The sequence below is a fragment of the Hypanus sabinus genome, chromosome 1 (genome assembly GCF_030144855.1).
Source record: "Hypanus sabinus isolate sHypSab1 chromosome 1, sHypSab1.hap1, whole genome shotgun sequence".
NCBI lineage: Eukaryota > Metazoa > Chordata > Chondrichthyes > Myliobatiformes > Dasyatidae > Hypanus > Hypanus sabinus.
Genome location: NC_082706.1, coordinates 11364925 through 11386759, shown reverse-complemented (window position 1 = coordinate 11386759; position 21835 = coordinate 11364925). Strand labels below are relative to the sequence as shown.

The window sequence follows — 21835 nt, the reverse complement described above, 5'->3', positions numbered from 1 at the left end:
GTGAAAACACCTTGTTAATGAGAGAGGCCAAAGGAGAATGGCCAGGCTGGTTCAAACTGACAGGAAGGTGACAGTGATTCAAATAACAGTGGCGTAAGGAAGAGTCTCTAAATGCACAACTTGTTGAAGCTTGACATGGATGGACTACAGCAGCAAAAGACCGTGAACGTACACTCGGGCATTTTTTTTAGGTACAGAAGCTACCTAATAAAGTGGCCATAGAGTGTATTCAGTTATTCTAATGATAACATTGAGATGTTAGAGTAAAATTAGAATACCATTTTATATCATCTCTTATCAGATCATTATGCTTCTGGAGCCAAGCAAAGCGTTCCTAAGCAAGCTGATACTGTCCAGTGTTTGTTGATTTATTTTCAAACAGCAGGATTTAAACTAGAAACACAAGCGATTCTGCAGATGCTGGAAATCCAGAAACACAAAAATGCTGGAGGAACTCAGCAGGTCAGTATGCATCTATGGAGAGTCAGTGTTTCAGACTGGGACTCTCCCCTCCATCAGAGCTGGCTAATTTAAATTGGAGCAGTTGAACTGGTGTTTGATGTCCTCTGACTGACTGCTCGCTTGAGGTCCATCACTTTATAGCCCTTTCAGCTCAAAGCAAAAGTAGCACATACCATGTGCTCTGCAGGGTTGTGTGAAATAATGTGCTATGTTATCCCAGCCTCGTTCCCAGAACTTGTAAATTAATGCACTGTATGCAGATTCAGAGAGCAAACTGTGAATAACACAAGGGATCAGCAAGGCCATTTTTTGTTTACGGCAGCTTCTGCAGCACTCAAGGGAGTCCAATTTGATTGCTTCTGGCGCTGACCAGTGGAGCCGATCTTTGCTTATGGACAGCCTAATTTTGCTTTTATGCAGCCAATCCCCTTTAGGACATAACAAAATATATAGGTTAGGAGCAGTAGTAAGTAACTTGGCCTCTCGAAACTGAGAAACAATTTGCCACATCAGTAATGATATAATCCACCGTTGTCCCCATTGGTTTCTTAAGAACCTACTTAAACTTATTATTGTTCTCTCAGGAGGTGCATTCTGTAGTTCACTATTGAAAACTTTTAACACATTGAGTTTGGATGCAATTAGCAATTCTCAATCCTTAAGTTCTTGGCTGCATTGTGGAGCCTCTTGCCAGTGAGTGTGACTTATGCCTTTGAAGTGTTGACTTAGCTTTATGGTGGCACTCTGCTCTTTGGATACATTTGCCAATTTCACACGGTAACATTTTGTAGTTGGTGAAGAAGGAACCTCTGTAACACCAATGTACTTCACGAGCTAAATTTATTTTGGGTGAAAGTAACTTTATTTATTTTCTTTAGTCTGAGCAATCTGTTTTAGTGAATCTATTGGATTCATTGCCACTGATGGCTGTAGAGGCCAAGCCATTGGGTGTATTTAAAGCAGAGATTCATAGGTACTTAATTAGTAAAGGCATCAAATGTTGTGAGGAGAAGGCAAGAGAGTGAGATTGAAAGGGGTAATTAATCAGCCATGATGGAATAGCAGAGCACATTTGATGGGCTGAATGGCCAAATTCTGCTCCTGAATGATCATTCAATTAGCTTATGAAATAGATTTTAAAATGTAGCTATTTTAAAAGGAAGCCAGATTTAAATTGGAAGGAGTTCAGCCTTTGATACCACAGCCACCTGTGCTTCCTGGGAACTTGTTACCTATCACCTTCCAGTTTGTGCTTCTTCCATCTTCCTTTTTCAGACCTAATAAAGGGTGTTGGCGCGAAACATCGACTGTTTATTCCTCTCCATAGATGCTGCTTGACCAACTGAGTTCCTCCATCAGTTTGTGTGTGTATGTGTGTGTGTTACAGGTCAAAAAGTTTGCAATTGCTTGAGTTATTCCCTGATAGTTCTGGGTTGTGACTTTAAATGAGTGTCTCTTTTTTTTAAACCAGGCGGGCCCATCTGCGACTTTGCTTGGAACGCTTGAAAGAACTGGTACCAGTCGGAGCAGAGAGTACAAGACATACCACACTAAGTTTACTTATGAAAGCCAAATTACACATCAAGGTAAGCTGTAGGGAGAAATTCAGTAACTTTGTTACTTCTGCAGAAAACCTTGGCTAATTGCTTTCTTCCATCTCAGCATCGGAACTGCTGGCCATTAGATGTTATCGACTTCACAGCGATCAGATATGTTTTCATAGTAACTGAACTGTGTGGTTCTTGTTTTCTAGACATTGTTTACACTTTTGACAGCAGACAAAGTTATTTCTAATGGCATTTTCTTCTATTTTCTTCAGCCCTTATTGGATGCTACTCTTTCATTATTACAGACTCCCGATGAAAGGTCTGCACCCAAAACATCAACTGTTTATCCCTTTCTACAGATGCTACCTGATGTGCTGATTTCCTTGAGCATTTTGTGTGTGTTCTCTGAATTTCCATCATCTGCAAATCTCTTGTGTTTATTCTTTCAGTGTTGCTCCTGGAAGTGTTTTGTGGTTATCATTGATGACTGATATCTCAAAGCCCATGCTTTGCACTGTCATTTAAATTTAGATCTGTGAAAGTTCTGAGAGATGAAGTAGAAGGGAGTTATTGCCTCACCAATAATATTACGACAATTGGTTTATTAATGTCACATACTGTGGTACAGAGAAAAGCTTGTCTTGCAAACTGTTCATACAGATCAGACCATTACTCAGTGCATTGAGACAGAACAAGGTAACAATGTATAATGAAGTGTAACAGCTACAGAGAAAGTCAGCGCAGGTAAATAATAAGATATAAAATCTTATCAAGGTAGAGTGTAAGGTCAAGAGTCCATTTTATTGTACTAGGGAACTATTCGATAGTCTTATAACAACAGATGCCCTTGAGCCTTGTTGTAAGTGCTTTCAGACCTTTTTTTTTAATCTTCTGTCCAATGGAAGAGGGGAGAAGAGCAGATGTCCAGCATGTGTGGGGTCTTCGATTATGCCGGCTGTTTTACTGAGGCAGTGAGAGTATAGACAGAGTCTACATATGGGAGGCTGCTTTCAGTGAAGTGCTGAGCTGTGTCCAAAAGTCTGTGCAGTTTCTTGCAGTCTCAGGCGAAGCATTTGCCATATCAAGCCATTATGATTCAATATTTCTACAGTGCATTGGTTAAAAATTGGTGAGGGCCAACAGGGACTTGCCAAATTTCTTTTGACTCCTGAGAAAGTAGATGTGTTGGTGAGCGTTCATGGCAGTGTGGTATTCATGGCTGAACCGAGACAGGCTGATGGTTATGTTCACTCCTAGGAACAGGTAGATTAGTATATCCAGTTGACATAAGCTTATCCTTGAAATATTGAGCATTTTTTTACTTTCATATTTATACAGACCCCTGATCTACTGGTCAGTGTGAACAAAACAATTTTTAGATAATTGCCAGATAAGTCCATTACCAAGTCCTCACCATGCTCCCTCAGCAGGCAATGTTCATCTCTACATTGTTCATTTGTTCATTCTTAGTCTCCACCTTGTAACAACCAATCCTTTCGTTCCTTCCACCTCTGATTTCAATTTAAATATGTTCAGTTTCTAACTTTGCTTTGTTCAAATGGGGCGTATGGTGACATTACAGTTAGTGTTATTACAATGCCAGCGATCCAGTTCAATTCAGCTGCTGTCTGTACGTTGTCCCTATGTGGTGCGTGGATTTCCTCTGGGTGCTCTGGTTTCCCCCAAGCATTCAAAAGGCTAATTGGTTAGTAGGTTAATAGATAGTGTAGGTGTAATTGGACAGCATTGGCCTGTTGGGCTACAAGGACCTGTTAGCATGCTGTTCCTCAAAATAAATAATTAGGCTTTTTCAGGATTCCCAGGATGTGCAAGTTTTTCCTCTTTAAAATATTTGTCTTTCCTTCTAGACACTTGAAGAAGGTGACAGAAGGGCTCTGCACCAGATTGACCAGCTACAACGGGAGCAGCGTCATCTGAAGCGGCAGCTGGAATTGCTTAACATTGAGAGGACGCGAATGGATAGCATAGGATCAACTGTTTCTTCAGAGAGATCAGACTCTGATCAAGGTAATATTCTATAGAGAGTTTCCATTTAGTACAAAATGATTGGTTATAGATTAATCAATCACAAACTTCTAGCACTGGTATAGCAATCAGAATTCTTCTTAACTCTCACATAGTTGCAAAATTGTTTCAGAAATACAGTACTGTGCAAAAGTCTTAGGCATGAAACTCATGGAATACCAGTTGGACCCCAATTATAGCAGTTGACACCCTCAAATCTGTCTTGCCATTTTAGTTTTAGCAGATTTGTCCCAGAAAGTAATCTATATCAACTCTTAGGCTGAGGGAATGATAAGACGATTAGGTATAGGAGCAAAATTAAGCCTTTTGGCCCTTTAAGCCTGCTCCTTATTCCATTATATCTGACTTTTCTCCTCAACATACATCTCGCACCTTCTCCTCATAACTCTTACTTCCCTTACGCATCAAGAGTCTATCAGTAACACGAGAAAGTCTGCAGATGCTGGAAATCCAGAGCAACGTGCACACAAAGTGCCTCCTCTCAGTACCTGAAGAAGGGTCTCTTCCCGAAATATTGACTACTCATTTCCGTGCATGCTGCCTAACCTGCTGAGTTCCTGCAACGTTTTGTGTCTGTTGCTCCAGAGCCTATCTTTGCTTTAAATACACCAAAGTCTTGGCCTATACAGGTCTCTGTAGCAATGACTTCTAAACCTCTCTAATGGAAGAAATTCCTCCCCTTCTCAGCTCTAAAGGGATGCTTTTTGAAACTGTGCCAAATATGTAATTTAGAAACATAGAAAATAGGTGCAGGAGTAGGCCCTTCAAGCCTGCACTGCCATTCAGTATAATCATGGCTGATCATCCAACTCAGAACCCTGTACCTGCTTTCTCTTCATACCCCCTGATCCCATTAGCCACAAGGGCCGTATCTAACTCCCTCTTAAATATAGCCAATGAACTGGCCTCAACTGTTTCCTGTGGCAGAGAATTCCACAGATTTACCTCTCTCTGTGTGAAGAAGTTTTTCCTCGTCTCGGTCCTAAAAGGCTTCCCCTTTATCCTTAAACTGTGACCCCTCGTTCTGGACTTCCCCAACATCTGAAACAATCTTCCTGCATCTAGCCTGTCCAATCCCTTTAGAATTTTATACGTTTCAATAAGAGCCCCCCTCAATCTTCTAAATTCCAGTGAGTATAAGCCTATTCCATCCAGTCTTTCTTCGTATGAAAGTCCTGCCATCCCAGGAATCAATCTGGTGAACCTTCTCTGTACTCCCTCTATGGCAAAAATGTCTTTCCTCAGATTAGGGGACCAAAACTGCACACAATATTCTAGGTGTGGTCTCACCAAGGTCTTGTACAACTGCAGTAGAACCTCCCTGCTCCTGTACTCAAATCCTTTTGCTATGAATGCCAACATACCATTTGCCTTTTTCACCATCTGCTGTACCTGCATGCCCACCTTCAATGACTGGTGTACAATGACACCCAGGTCTCGTTGCATCTCCCCTTTTCCTAACTGGCCACCGTTCAGATATAAATCTGTTTTCCTGTTCTTGCAACCAAACTGGATAACCTCACATTTATCCACATTAAATTGCATCTGCCATGAATTTGCCCACTCACCTAACCTATCCAAGTCACCCTGCATCCTCTTAGCATCCTCCTCACAGCTAACACCACCGCCCAGCTTCCTATCATCTGCAAACTTGGAGATGCTGCATTTAATTCCCTCGTCTAAATCATTAATATATATTGTAAACAACTGGGGTCCCAGCACTGAACATTGCAGAACCCCACTAGTCACTGCCTGCCATTCTGAAAAGGACCCATTTACTCCCACTCTTTGCTTCCTGTCTGCCAACCAATTCTCTATCCACATCAATACCATACCCCCAATCCCGTGTGCTTTAAGTTTGCACACTAATCTCCTGTGTGGGACCTTGTTAAAAGGCTTTTGAAAATCTAAATATACCACATCCACTGGCTCTCCCCTATCCACTCTACTAGTTACATCTTCAAAAAATTCTATAAGATTCGTCCAGACATGATTTTCCTTTCACAAATCCATGCTGACTTTGTCTGATGATTTTACCTCTTTCCAAATGTGCTGTGATCACATCTTTGATAACCGACTCTAGCATTTTCCCCACCACTGATGTCAGACTAACCGGTCTATAATTCCCCGGTTTCTCTCTCCCTCCTTTTTTAAAAAGTGGGGTTCCATTAGCCACCCTCCAATCCTCAGGAACTAATCCAGAAATAATGCATCCACTATTTCTTGGGCTACTTCCTTAAGCAGTCTGGGATGCAGACTATCTGGCCCTGGGGATTTATCTGCCTTTAATCCCTTCAATTTACCTAACACCACTTCCCTACTAACATGTATTTCCCTCAGTTCTTCCATCTCACTAGACCCTCGGTCCCCTACTATTTCCGGAAGATTACTTATGTCCTCCTTAGTGAAGACCGAACCAAAGTAGTTATTCAATTGGTCTGCCATGTCTTTGTTCCCTATGATCAATTCACCTGTTTCTGACTGTAAAGGACCTACATTTGTCTTGACCAATCTTTTTCTTTTCACGTATCTATAAAAGCTTTTACAGTCAGTTTTTATGTTCCCTGCCAGCTTTCTCTCATAATCTTTTTTCCCTTTCCTAATTAAGCCCCTTGTCCTCCTCTGCTGGTCTCTGAATTTCTCCCAGTCCTCAGGTGTGCCACTTTTTTTTGCTAATTTATATGTTTCTTCTTTGGACTTGATACTATCCCTAATTTCCCTTGTCAGCCAGGGGTGCACTACCTTCCCTGGTTTATTCTTTTGCCAAACTGGGATGAACAATTGTTGTAGTTCATCCAATCGATCTTTAAATGCTTGCCATTGCATATCCACCGTCAACCCTTTAAGTATCATTTGCCAGTCTATCTTAGCTAATTCACGTCTCATACCTTCAAAGTTACCCTTCTTTAAGTTCAGAACCTTTGTTTCTGAATTAACTATGTCACTCTCCATCTTAACGAAGAATTCCATCGTATTATGGTCACTCTTACCCAAGGGGCTTCGCACGACAAGATTGCTAACTAACCCTTCCTCTTTGCTCAATACCCAATCTAGAATGGCCTGCTCTCTAGTTGGTTCCTCGACACGTTGGTTCAGAAAACCATCCCGCATACATTCCAAGAAATCCTCTTCCTCAGCACCCTTACCAATTTGCTTCACCCAATCTATATGTAGATTGAAGTCACCCATTATAACTACTGTTCCTTTATTGCACACATTTCTAATTTCCTGTTTAATGCCATCCCCAACCTCACTATGACTGTTAGGTGGCCTGTACACAACTCCCACCAGTGTTTTCTGCCCCTTAGTGTTATAAGAAGCACTTGTTACAAGGAGGAGCAGGACTTGAGGGATATGGGCCAAACACAGGTTGGGTGAATGGGCAAATGTATGGCAGATGCAGTTTAATGTGGATAAATGTGAGGTTATCCACTTTGGTGGCAAGAACAGGAAGGCAGATTACCATCTAAATGGAGTCAAGTTAGGAAAAGGGAAAGTACAACGAGATCTAGATGTTCTTGTACATCAGTCAATGAAAGCAAGCATGCAGGTACAGCAGGCAGTGAAGAAAGCTAATGGCATGCTGGCTTTTATAACAAGAGGAATTGAGTATAGGAGTAAAGAAGTCCTTCTGCAGCTGTACAGGGCCCTGGTGAGACCACACCTGGAGTATTGTGTGCAGTATTTTTTTTGTATACACTGGAATTTAGAAGGATGAGAGAGGATCTGATTGAAACATACAAGATTATTAAGGGATTGGACACACTGGAGGCAGGAAGAATGTTCCTGCTGATGGGCGAGTCCAGAACTAGAGGCCACAGTTTAAGAATAAGGGGTAGGCCATTTAGAACAGAGATGCAGAAAAACTTTTTCACCCAGAGAGTGGTGGATATGTGGAATGTTCTACCCCAGAAGGCAGTGGAGGCCAAGTCTCTGGATGCATTCAAGAGAGAGTTAGATAGAGCTCTTATAGATAGTGGGGTCAAGGGATATAGGGAGAGGGCAGGAACGGGGTACTGACTGTGTATGATCAGCCATGATCACAGTGAATGGTGGTGCTGGCTAGAAGGCCCGAATGGCCTACTCCTACACTTACTGTCTATTGTCTATTAATAATATTATTGTACCTACTGCAACCACATCCTCTTGACAGCTCATTCCATAAACTCACCACCCTCTGTGTGACTATTTCCAGCATTCCATTCAAATCACATGGTTCTAATCAGTTGGAGCAAAAATTGGCCATTTGTCCCTGCAACCTTGTTCTGCAGATCAATAGATAAACCCCGATTTAATTGCTATTTCAGTCCCAGTATTCCTGACAGTATTGGGTAGACTTTCATTACATTAGTTATCCTGTATTGATCCATCTGTCCTCTCTCCCTCCCAATGAGCCTGCGTCACCCAATTTCAGCCATGTGACCATTAACCTTCTAACCCAAACATCTTTGGCGTGACAAATAAAGCTCATCTTTCATCTTTCATCTTTGTCAAGCTCCCATTCACTCTTCTGAATTCTAGTGGATGCAAACTTTCCTCATTAAATAGTTTACTCATTCCAGTTATCAGTCAAGTAAAGCTCCTCCGAATTACTTCTAAAGCATCTGCATTCATCCATAAACAAGGAGACTAATAACGCACAGTGTGCTCCAGATTTGGTCTCACCAATGTCCTATATAGACTATAGCATAACCTCCTACATTTGTATTCAGTCCCCCAGCTATATTAATACCTGCATTCTAGCCTCTTGTGGACCATAATCTGGGACGTCATGGCTATTTAGATCTATTTAACTTTCCTTTTCCAAACTGAACTCTGTTACATTATTATGATTTGTCAGGTCTTTGCTGCCTTGCATTTTCTATACAACTTATTTTCCTACCTACCTTTGTGCTACTAGTAACTGTAGTAACAATCTATTGAATCTCTTTATCCAAATCATTTGTCTATATTGTAAAAGCATAATACCAGGGCATTGACCAACTAATTACATTTTGCCAATCAGAAAAGTAACCCATTAATATGCGCTTTAGTGTATTTTCGGTCACCAGTCTTGAGGCAAACCCGTACAGCAAGGAAACAGGTCCATAACTTCACTGAGTCCTCACAATCCATCTTATTGCCCATGCCATTACATCACATCCTATGCTATCATCATCATAATGTGCCATAGACAATCATGGTGTTCTGACCATGATTGTTCTTGGCAATTTTTTCTACCCAAGTGGTTTGCAGTTGCCTTGTTGACAGTGTCTTCACAAGACTGGTAACCCCAGTCATTATCAATACCCTTCAGAGATTGTCTGCCTGGCATCTGTGGTTGCATAACCAGGACTTGTAATATGTACCAGCTGCTCATACAACCATTTACCACCTGCTCCCATGGCTTCACATGATACTGATCTGGTTGGGGGTGGGGGTGGGGGTGGGGGTGAAGCAGGTGCTACGTCTTGCTCAAGGGTGACCTGCAGGCTAGCGGAGGGAAGGAATGTGCCCTACACCTCTTTTGGTGGATTCATATCTCTGCCCCGACACACTACAAGCTCTTATAGTATGCAATAATGTTTGCATTTGGGAAGTATTGTACATCCACTGGATCCCCTTTGTTCACAATATATGTTACTTAAAAGAACATTGGTCTAACACAGGGTTTCCCAACTTTACTTTTTGCCATGGACCTTTGCTGTTAAACTGAGGGGTCTGTGGACCCAGGTTGGGAGCCAATGGTCTAACGTGATTGAGCCTTTCACAAAGTAATGAGAGCCCTAATTACCATGTTATTTCAATGTGCCTGGCTATAATATTTTAATAACTTTTGTATGATAGATAGAAGTTGACTATGATCAATTGAGAAACATTACTTGAAGCTTCACAATGGAACAACAATTGACCATTTTTGTCTAGTAGAAAAAAATACTGGAAGAATGCTTCAAAGATAAACTGAAAGTAGTATTAGATCCAAGTAGAAGAAATATAAAATGGGCAGAAAAAGCAGCAAAACTGTGGATTGGGAGCAATTGAAAAGTCAGCGAAAGGGATTATGTAAAAGGAGATAAGAGATGGTTTGCAGAAGACAAAAGCTGACTCAAGATGTGTGAGCAGATCAGTGAAGATAAAATTTGATTCCCATATTCAGAAGTGGGGAAATTTATAATGAGGATCAAAGGTAGCAGACCAACTAAACATGTGCTTTGGCTCTGTCTTCCCAAAGAAAAACACAAATAAAAACTCCCTGATGTGTTTGGAAACAATAGGGTTTGTGAAAGAGGTTGAATGAAATGGTGTTGGGAAATTGATGCTGTTGATGGCTGATAATATCCAGAAATTCTGGAAGAGCGCAGCAGGTCCCTGTCTCCCCTCATCTATTCCCCTAACTTCTTACCTCTTCTCGCCAGTCCATTACCTCCCCCTGGGTCCACTCCTCCTTTCCTTTCTCCTATGGTCCACTCGCCTCTCTCATCAGATTCCTTCCTCTCCAGCCACCTTTCCCACCCACCTGGCTTCATCTATCACCTTGTAGCTATCCTATAAGACCATAAGATACAGGAGCAGAATTAGGCCATTTGGCCCATCGAGTCTGCTCCACCATTTCATCATGGCTGATCCAACCTTCCTCTCAGCTCCAATCTCCTGACTTCTCCCTGTATCCCTTTATGCCCTGACCAATCAAGAATCAATCAACCTCTGCCTTAAATATTCATAACGACTTGGCCTTTGCAGCTGCCTGTGGCAAAGTGTTCCACAGGTTCACCACTCTCCGGTTAAAGAAATTCCTCCTCATCTCCATTCTTAAAGGACGCCCCTTTATTCTGAGGCTTTGTTTTCTGGTCTTACTCTCCCAACATAGGAAACTTCCTTTCCACATCCACTCGTAACAAGGCTTTACACTATTTGATAGTTCTGAATTCAAGTGAATACCAGCCCAGAACCATCAGACACTCTTCATATGACAAGCCATTCAATTCTCCTTCCCCCCCCCCCCACCCTTTTTATTCCTGCATTTTACTCCTTCCTTTCCAGTCCCGAATAAGGGTTTCTGCCCAAAACATCAACTTTTTTTTCATTTCAACAGACGCTGTCTGACCTGCTGAGTTCCTCCAGCATTTTGTGTGTGTTCTTTGGTTTTCCAGCATCTGCAGACTTCTTCATATTTGTGATAAATATCCCCAATCTTTGACTCGGAGTACGTGAGGCAGTTGAGCTAAAAAACAAAATGAGTAAGATGTATTTCTAGTGAATTTCACAAGTCCTTTGGACTCTGGAAGAATTCCAATGGATTGAAGGGGAGCTAGAAAAAATAAAAGTAAATTGGTTAATCTGACATTGTTAGTGTGTAAAATGTCTTAATAAAAAATGGAATAATGGAACGCTGGCAGAATCAAACAACGTTAAACTGAATATACTTATAGGAATGCTTGACAAATCATTTGGGATCTTTTTTTTGGATGATGTAACTAGAATGGATGAGGACTACCCACGAATGTGATATTATTTGACATTAAGAAGGCTTTGAGTAAGGGTGCAGAATTGAAAAGTGGGTTTGGATGTAAGGTACTAAAAGGAGTGTCATGGTATCAATAAATAGTGTTTTTCTGATGAGCAGGCAGTGGCTAGCGGCTGCTGTAGGAGTTAACACTTGATTCCTAGCTATTGATTATTTCTTAATAATTTAAAGATGGGAGCTCAATGTAGTATGTCTAGATTTGCAGACCATCCTAAACTGAGTGAGAATGTGAGAGTGTGAGTTTTGAGAAGGATGCAGAGAAATTCTGATATGACTTGGACAAGTTGAGAGAGTGGACAAGTGCAGTATAATGTGGATAAAGGTTAGATATTACATTTTGGTGATTAATATCAGGAAAGAATGATTTCAGTAGTGAGTGATCGTGAAATATGAGACATGGATGTCTCGGCATAATAATATCTGCCTGTCCTTGAGCATCTTGGAAAGATGTATAGATAGGGAAGCTGTATAGGCATATGGGCCAAGCACTTGCAAATTGGACTAGCTTAAGTGGGCATTTTGTTTGATGTGGGTAAGTTTGGCTAATTTACCTAGTTCCATGCTGTAGTAGACCTCTGTAGCTCAGGGTCAACCATGAATATTGAGTCCTAGCTGTCAAGATATGCAAGCCAAGGCCGTACAAAAAGAAGAGCAAGCTGTTGCCCAACCCAGAGGAATGGCAGAGACTAATACAATTTGGTACCAGCAGCATCGCAGGAGTTGCCTGCCAGCATTGAACTCAATGTAGGACTGCCTTAGGGACTCCAGCTCTGGATTTTTCCCTCTGGGTTTACTCCCAAAGCCTTCCCCATGGGTGGATCTAGCCACAAGGCAGCAAAGGTTTGAGATCAGAGTTTTCCTTGTCCTAGATTAGCTACTAACCACAGCTGACTAGACCCATCTGCCTGAGGTGACTGGTTTTAGATGCCAGTAATCCGCCTTTGTCCCTTCTCCAGTCAGTAGAAACAGTTCCATCAAGCTTAGTAGCGAAGCCACATGTGAAAGCCAGGAGCTGAACTTGGCTGTCAGAGGCTATTTGAGGTGCCCGCTGTTGGGAGCATTTAAAAGGTTAGAGGGAGCTTTTCCCAATTACCACCCGAAGCCATACCAACCTTAACAAACCTTCCACACTGTATGCCTCTATTACTCTTAAGACTATGATCAGTTACTGAAAGTAAGCAAGAAGGCACAGCAGACAATTAAAAAGGCAAAATGCTCTGCTGGCTTTCACATTGGGAAGATTCAAGTGCAGGAGCAATGTACAGAGTCTTGGCAGGACCAGACTTTCATGACTTGTGCAATTTTGGTCTCCTTATTGAAGAATGTTCTTGCTAAGGAGCTGGAGTGGTGAAGATCATGAGACTGATTCCAGGGTTGGCCAGAATGATATACAAAGAGAGATTTTGTGTCCGTGTGTGTGTGTGTTCCTGTGCCCTTTTTATTATCACAAACACAAGAAAGTTTCTGGACACTCGAAATCCAAAACCCAGCAGCTCAGCAGCATTTATGGAAAAGAGTAAACAGTCAACATTTTGGGCTGAGACCCTTCATCAGGACTGAGAAGGAAGGGAGAAGATGTCAGAATAAAAAGGTGGGTGGAGAGGGGAAAGATGCTGGCTGAAGCTGTTAGGTTGAAACCAGGTGGGTGGGAAAAGGTTGAGGGCTGGAGAGGAAAGAATCTGATAGGAGAGTGGAGTGGATAATAGAAGAATGGGAAGGAAAAAGGGGACCCTGGGGGGAGGAGGGGGAAGTAATAGGCAGGTGAGAAGAAGTGAAAGGTCAGAGTGGGGAATAGAGGAAGGGTGGGGGTGGGGGAAGGGAAAATCAATATTTATGCCATCAGGTCTGAAACTTCCCAGACGGAATATAAGGTTTTGCTTCTCCACCCTGAGGGTGGCCCCATCTTGGCACACATTAGAATAGGAATGGGAAACAGAATTAAAATGTTTGGCCAACAAGAAGTCACACTTGTGGCATATGGTGCAGAGATGCTTAGCAAAGCAGTCCCCCAATTTACGGCAGGTCTCACCAGTGTAAATGAGGCCTTTTATAATGGTGTTCTATAAAATACAAAATAAAGGTATTATTGTTACAATTTTTCAAATAGGAGATGATGAGTAATTAAGGTGAGAATGGGAAAAGTTCAAAGGAGATGCGGATGGGAATTTTATTTTGGTACAGAGATGAGTGCCTGAAACAAGATGCTTTTCCATCTTTGTCTCTGGTAGCTCATTTCAGGCACTCGCTTCTGTACAAAAAAAAACTTGCTCCTTTAAACTTTTATAGAACACTAATTAAAATGTACATTGCTTGCACATCACCCATGTGGAACTTAAGAGGCTTTTAGATAGACATGAAAATGCAGGGAATGGAGAGATGTGGATGATGTGCAGGCAGATGAGGTTTGATTGAATTTGGCCTCATGTTCAACACAGACATTGGGTGCCAAAGGGTCTGTTCCTGGACTGTACTATGTTCTAATTTGAGCACGCGATTTATAAAGGAGGAAGGAAATCTAAAATAATTGCATGCACAAAACAAAAGGCAAAACCCCTCACTGTGCGTGATCTTTTTTTTAACCTGCAGAAGAAATCGATGTGGACGTGGAAAGCACTGAATACATATCAAGAGACCTGGATTGGAGCAACAGCAGTGTGAGTGACTCTGATGAGCAGATCAGTGTGAAGAGCAGCGGCAGTGACGAGGGGTACTTCAGTACAGGCATCAAGAGAATGAAGCTACTCCCAACTCCTCATAAAACTCTTGCCAGCCTATAAGGAAAACCAATCCAGTCGGATAACTACTTTCATATGATGAGCTACTGCTCCATGGTTGGACTTAGTGTTCTGTAGCACAACATGTCTTTTTCTCCCCTATTCATCATGCTTGTTGTCTCCTGGTGCTTCAGATTTTCCCTGAAGAACCTACAGATTACTTTAAGAAAGTACGGAAGGTTTAGAGAGGGAAAGGACTGAAGGCACATTTCATATATTTGTTGGTCTAGCTCTTCTATATCATACTTGCTCTTGCACAACCATTTAAATTGTCCCTTTTCCCCTCTCCACCCCTCCACTGTATTTTGAAGCACTTGGATGATGCTTGCATCCTTGGACTGGAAAGAGAGCTATTAAATAGCTACACGTGTGCCAGACAGGCAGATGCATCACACTGCATGTTAGCCTGCAAAGAAACTTTGCCTAAGGGTGCTGAGTAATGCTTGTTACATAGAATGGGATTTTCAAGTTTGTGATCTGAGAATTTCTCTCATGTTTTCAACAAATTGGACGTGTTAGAGCAAATCTGTATCTGCTTTCATGTCTTAATATGTTACCTAATATGGGATAAGGAATAGGTGAATTTCAGTTTGATTAAATATCCCAGCTTTCTGATACCATATTCCCCAAACATTTTGATACTTGGTGCACTCCATGTAATCAATCTTGCTTGAAATACTCCACAACATTTTTCTAAAAAAAACTCTGGAACAGAAGTAAAAATTCTCCATAATGATTTTTAAAAAAATATTTAACCATTAAATTTGAACACCTTCATTTTCAGGTGGCTTGTTGAATTCACTGAGAGTTCTCATGCAAAACCAAAATACTGCGGATGCTAGGAATTCACAGCAAATCCAATGCAGTCTTCAGAAGGAAAGAAAGGTTCAGAATAATTTAACACCTTGCTTCTCCACTCTGATTCTGCCATAAATCGTGAATATTCCTAGCGTATGCAGTATTTTCCATGAGAAAAAACTCGTATTCTAAGATTGCAAGAGATTTTGAAAATAATGCTATAGTTAGATACTATGGTCACTATAAATCATAAACTTTTTAACATCTCGGACATTAGGAATTCATGTTTTATGCTTTCTGAGGTCTGTAACCGTTTAAGATCTGTTCTGTTCCTTTCTGTTCCTATTGTTTTGAGAAGCCAGTATCTGAGTAGCTCATTGAATTTCTCCGTGAAATTTGGCTGGGAACTCTTGTTTTCCACGTGGTAGTATAGTCCAAGAGTGTGGAGGATAAGCACACTAGATAGTTGGAATTAAAACCTATTTGCATGGGCTACAGTCCAAATTCATTGGCATGTTATGTGTGCCTCCTTAAACATTGACATGGAAAACCCCAGAGTCCCCGCCTGCTGGTGAGCATACTTGAATCATGAGCTTTGAACTAACATTTCTCTCAAATCCTCACAGACTTGACCCATTTCTGTCCCTGTACCACACTGGGAAAGTAACAGCAGCTTGTTGGAAGCACAAACAACTCCTATTAAATGGCAGTGCTCAAGCAGTATATCTAGTGCTCTGATTCTTTGAGTCAGAAGTTGAAGTTAATTCCATCCGTAGTGGTATGACATTCTTAACGAAGTTGGCAGATGCACTCGATGCTGGCCAGAGATTTCAGTGAGTTGACTGTTTATCCGATAATGTGCAGACCAAGCATTTCCATTTGTCTTAGGAAGCTGAGGTGTCTTTGATATTTACTTTTCATCGCTTATTTTAATCTACTTTTATTTGTTATTGTTTTGTTTGGATTATGTTCTAGCCCAATCCATATGTACTATGGAAAGCTTGCTTGCTCCTTTTATTGTTCAAAAATAATACTTGTATTCTAGATGTTCAATTTCACAGACATTCATGCAAGTACTTGCAATATGAAACCTAATCCTTTGCTCACTATTCAGTGAGAAAGGTGAAAGGCATGTTAAAGCATTAATGAAATTGTATGTTTTATCTTTGCACTCCTTAAATGATAATCTAAACTTAAAAGATCTGTCCATAGCAGCTCTAGTGCAGTTTCTAGCAATTTATCCTAACTGTAAGGCAAAATAAGCTCTAAGTTTAAGAAATAATTGGTACAAAGCTCTGGTACAGTTTTACAAAACTTTGCCCTTTCTCACACCGAAGACAGGGGGCATTAACTTTTCCTAGTGGCAGGCCACTTTTACCTATGCGTTGCTTATGGCAACAAATCAATTATTAACACTTTGTGACAGTTGCACAAAAATACAAATGGGGTGTCTTGGAGACCACCTGCTTAAAGCAACCAGCAAACATCTGTTACAACAATGAATTAATGATTCTCTTCAACCTGTATCAGGCAATTACTTTTCTGGACAACTGTAGTCAGTCCAGGAAGGCAGCTGAACAAAGTGTCTTGACAGCAACTCTGTAACCTTAGTCGGATCTTCATAGGATTTGCATCAGGGTTAAGTTCAAACCTTTGTGATCTTGACTTGTGTCTGGTGCCAGTTGTGAGACTTCCCCTGTACAAATCTTGAAGGTTAAGTATGATGCTGCATATACTAGGCCAAACTCACTCGGTGAAAGGCCATCTCCAGGAGGTGGCCATAGATCTATTTTAGAGTTCTGGCTACAGTAAAACTGTAGCCCCATTAAAACCAGACTGTTCTTTTAGATATCTTCTTTCACTTCTTCTTATTTTCCAATTTTGCAATTGGAAAATGCATCCACAGTTGGTTAATTACAGCTTATTTATAGAGCTTTTTTCACTTCTCAACACCAATCGTTTCTCTCCCAATCTGCATCTTTCCCTGGATTGCCCTCCTTGTCCTTTTCACTTCGATCATTACACAGGAACTAACTTTACCTGCGCTTCTACCTGAATGTTGCCAGCACTGAATGTAAGTGTAACAGTGACCCCAGTATTGCCCTGTGTTTTGGGGTGGAAAAAAAAAGAAAAGCAGGTTCATACCATCAATGTATTGCACATTTGCAGTTTTACTGCATAAATTGATATGAGGGGCTAAATGGCAGATACAAAATCCTCAGTCCAGAGGTGTGTTTGCTGTTGGTATCAATCTGTAGACAGAAATTCAGTACTTCTCCTGCATGGTGGGTATATGATGAGTGCTGAGCATTCAATACATTGCACCAAGTTGTCACTCTGCCGAGCAGAGAGAACACATAAATTGTTTTTAAAAATTCTCATTTCCAGCTGCACTTCTTGAATTTGATTCCTGATTGAGTATAGGATATGATGACCCTTCCCACATTTGCACTAATCTTCCTCACTAATGATGGGCGTGCATGGATTTTTTTTAAAACTAGGAATTGCAAAATATTCCCATCGTACATTGTGAAATTTAAATTAATAATTAAAGTTTAATGTTTTAGAGTTGTTACTGTGCTTGCTAACAGCAATAGGCTACAGGACAAATTCTTCCCTCGAGCACAGTGCAATTAAGCATGTAGCACTCTCCAATAACATACACCTGAAGATGTTTTCCCACCTTTAACCCTCAACATTTACGCTGTTAACCACCAGCACATCAGAAGTTGAAACACATTTTCAAATACCAAGCAAAGTCTTTAGTTGAAGACGTGGGTGCTATGGATGCCTACAGCGCGTCACACTTACCTGCCTGATGATAACAAACTGACGTATCCACAATGATGCAATTAATTTTCAATATTTTGGCAACCACATGCAGTATAAGATAAAATTGAAAACGTTAGTGAGCCTGTTAGTGGGTGAGGAGTGGAATGATGCCTGGTATGTGCAGATTGTATTTTAAAAAGTGTCATTGCAGTGTGACCTTTCCTCTCACCAAAGTCTCTCTCTTCATTTGTTGTGCAAACGAGAGAACCTCATTGGGGAGGAAAAGCCTGACTGCCTTGTTTCTGAATTGAGCACTTTTTGAAAACGCAGTAGGAACACCTTGGAGCATTTGATGGTGAGGAATATATTGGACACACACCATTTCAGGATGGTGATATTGTGCCTTCTCCTCTGTTGGAATTTTAATGATTTTTGTGCACTTAGTCCGCCAGAGTCTATAGATTTAAACTGTGCGGAGATTTTGTTTTTTTTTGTTGTGAGTTTGTTCACATATCATTTTTCATACTGAACTCCCAGCTTGCACACTGACTGCACCTGATAGTAGACATGACCTCATTTGGTTAAATTGGAATATATCTGAGTTATCACCGCAGGTTTTCTTCAGTGGTGGAACGGGGCCAGTGCTGGCTGAGACATGGTTTTTAAAACCATGAGACAAAGGCTAAATTGCCTAATTCTGCTTTTATCAAGTCTGCCCCACCATTCCATCATAGCTAATTTATTATCCTTCTCAACTCCATTCTCCTGCCTTCTTCCCATAACCTTTGACACCCAACTAATCAAGACTGTTTTACATGGTGCAGTTATTGTTCAATCTGGGACTTAACGTTTCATGATACTTGTACGTTCTTGTACTTCATTTCTGTGGGTCCATGTGAATGATCTGGTCAGTCTTCCATGTGTGCACCAAGTGAGAGGGTTGGGGAGGAAGCAGGGCACAGTAAGCCCAATTGAAGTCCAACTTAGAAATAAATGAAAAGTGTGTACAATTGAGTCCTTATTGACCGGACAAGTGTTTTCTGGTTAAATTTCCATGTCATATTGTGAAATAGAAACTGCCTCTGTAATTGCAACCGGTTGCCAATATTTCATGATTCACTATTAAACAGTGTGCAGCTGAGATTTAAAAAGTTACAAGGAGCAGTGGTTCTACACTGATTTCATAAACTATTTTTATAAAAGTTTAAGTAATTGGGCTTTGTTCGCATAACCCTTAAGTGCTTATTGCAGAAAATCATAGCATTTGGAATCAGTCCTGCTCTTTTGGGTAATTGGAAGGCAAAACTTGGTTTTGGGTAACCTTGGTATAGACTGATCACCTGTTTTAGCCAGGCAGGTGCTGCATAAGGGAAAGTGTGGAAAGGAATGGATTAATGGCACTGGGAATGTGTTAAGTGCTTCCAGAAACTCCCTGGCAGTATTGGCAAAGGTTGCTTCTACAGATCTAGTTTTTTTAAGATATTTTAATATTTGCCTGACAATTTGAAAACTATGTTTGAATTATTTTGTTTTGGAGTTTCTCCAGTTCTTCAAACTACAAAGTACATTTATTATTGAAGTATTTATACTATATACAACCTTGCAGGCAGCCACAAAATAAAGAAACGCAATAGAGCCCATTTTTAAAAAAAAGACCGTCAAAAACCCAGTGTGCAAAAAAAACACAATTCATGCAATTAACATTCAGAACTAAAGTTCACAAAAGTGAGTTCACAGCCACAAAGCCAGTCAATGCTGCAGCTGGGCCAGGAGCCCATCAGTTGCAGACCACTGCCTCAGTTCAGCACACAGATGAGTTTGTCTCTCAGACAAATGTGTTTAGCCTTTGAAACCCTACACATTTGAAGAATGGTCACAGTTCTGTGCAGGAGAGGTGAGAAATGTGGGCATTTGGATGAGCAAGGCAGGCTTGTAGTTTCATTTTAAAATCTGAATAGATTGGCATAGAATTTTGACCTTTTTTCATTACCAACAACTGCACTCCCCCCGGTTAGAAGATTTCCTCCATTTCCTGTGGCATTTGTGTCCAACCAAAGGACTTGCTGCAGGCAAACCTAACTCACTGACCAGGGGACATCACCTAGTCTCTGCTTTAGCTCAGAGAATTGTTCAATGTACCTTGCATGATAGTTGCTTGGTTAGAATAAATCTCTTTTTCTTCCATTCTGGACTGAGTAGAAATGTCTTATTTCTTTAGGATCTTGTTAATTTTAATCCCTAATATTTTGTTCCAATCATTTGCCTGATCTTTCTATTCTTGCGCTGGTACATAAGAAACTGAAGCACTTAGGGGAGGTGGGGAGAGATACTAAATTTTTATATGCAAGGTAAAAGATTCAGCATGAACCTGCACAAATGATTATTGGAGGGGAGGGCATAATTCTTTATTTTTCATATGCTGATTATTGTAAATACCTTTTTTATCCCTCTGTCAGGACCATACAGTGGTGCTTATTCCAGGTAGCACATGTGTCACGCTACTGTATGTGTTAGACATGTTTGTGTGTATGTATACTTAATGTATTGTTTGACTGTTGTATAAAATTAAAAAAAAAACAATTTATTTCATTATTATATCGTCTCTGTTGTGATATGTTCATGGTAATCGAGCTCCACAACCTCCAGCAACACAGAATTGTTCTGGACTTCAAGTGATTCAAGTACCGATATCCAACTTAAAAGTGGACTGTCATCAAAAAAAAAATTAAGAACTCGAGTGCAAAGGGATTTGAGAGTCCTCATGCAGGATTCCCAACAGGTTAACTCGTGGGTTAAGTCAGTGGTAAGGAAGGCAAATGCAATGTAAGCATTCATTTTGAGAAGAATAGAATATAACAGGAAAGACGTAAAGCTGAGGCTTTATAAGGCATTGGTCAAACTTGGAGAATTGTGAGCAGTTTTTGGCCCCTTATCTAGGAAAGAAAGGAATGTACCAGCATTGGTGAGAGTCCAGAGGAGGTTTAAGAGAATTATCCCTGGAATGAATCAGCCATAATCAAATGGTGGAGCAGACTCGATGGGCTATTCTGGTTCTCTGTCTTATGATCTAAAATGGTGAGGATCTCTTCCCATCTTCATTCAAAGGTATTCTTCCTGCTTTTCCAGGTCACACCTGGTCAGCAGTACAAGACGAAATTAAGGAATTAGTGAGTCCCCTAAAGGAAAACAAGTGCAGTCACCCAAACATTGAACTTGCAACTTTTGGGTTGAATTTGAACCGTCTATTAATCGCAGGTCAATCTCTCAGAGGTAAGATTCTATGTTAAATACAGTACTGTACAAAAATCATTGACGTTTGTATAACTAGGGTGGCACAAGTGCAGACCCACCCAGCCCTGAGAAACCAGGCAAGGTCATTTGTTCCAAGCAGTTGGTTTATTGATCATTACAGAATGTCTCTGGTGCTTCTCACTCCCTCTCCTCTCCCTTCTTTTCTCAACCATGATGCCCCTCTCCATTTCCACTTCCCACTCTCAGTTCACAACATCAGAGTCAGGTTTATTATACGGCATGAAATGTGTTGTTTTTGGGGGCAACAGTTCAGTGCAATACATAATATCACTACAGTAGTGTGCAGAAGTCTTCAGCACCCTGCTATAGTGTGTGTGTATATATATATACATATATATATATAAAATACACACACACCAAAGACTTGCACAGTACTGTATGCTTTGGTGAAATTTACAGGCAGGAAATAGCAACTTGGTGTACGCATGTTGGTCTGGATAAGGAGGAGGTTCATGAGAATAATCCTGGAAATAAAAGGGTTAATGTATGAGCAGCGTTGGATTGCTCTGGGCCTGTACTCGCTGGAGTTTAGAAAAATGGTGGTGGAAGGGGAGGTTCTCATTGAAATCTAATAAATATTGAAAGGCCTACATAGAGTGAACATGGAGAGGATGTTTCCT

At 40.9% G+C, this 21835-nt stretch overlaps 1 protein-coding gene across 1 annotated transcript in view; it reads left to right on the top strand.

Moving 5' to 3' along the window:
* Positions 1–20495, top strand: part of mxd1 (MAX dimerization protein 1) — a 42232-nt gene extending 21737 nt beyond the window's left edge. The window contains exons 4-6 of the mRNA XM_059964511.1: positions 1934–2048; positions 3878–4037; positions 14146–20495. Of these exons, the coding sequence (XP_059820494.1) occupies positions 1934–2048; positions 3878–4037; positions 14146–14336 (466 nt within the window). The 3' untranslated portion in view covers positions 14337–20495. The remainder of the gene's footprint in view (positions 1–1933; positions 2049–3877; positions 4038–14145) is intronic.
* The last annotated feature ends 1340 nt before the right edge of the window (positions 20496–21835 follow it).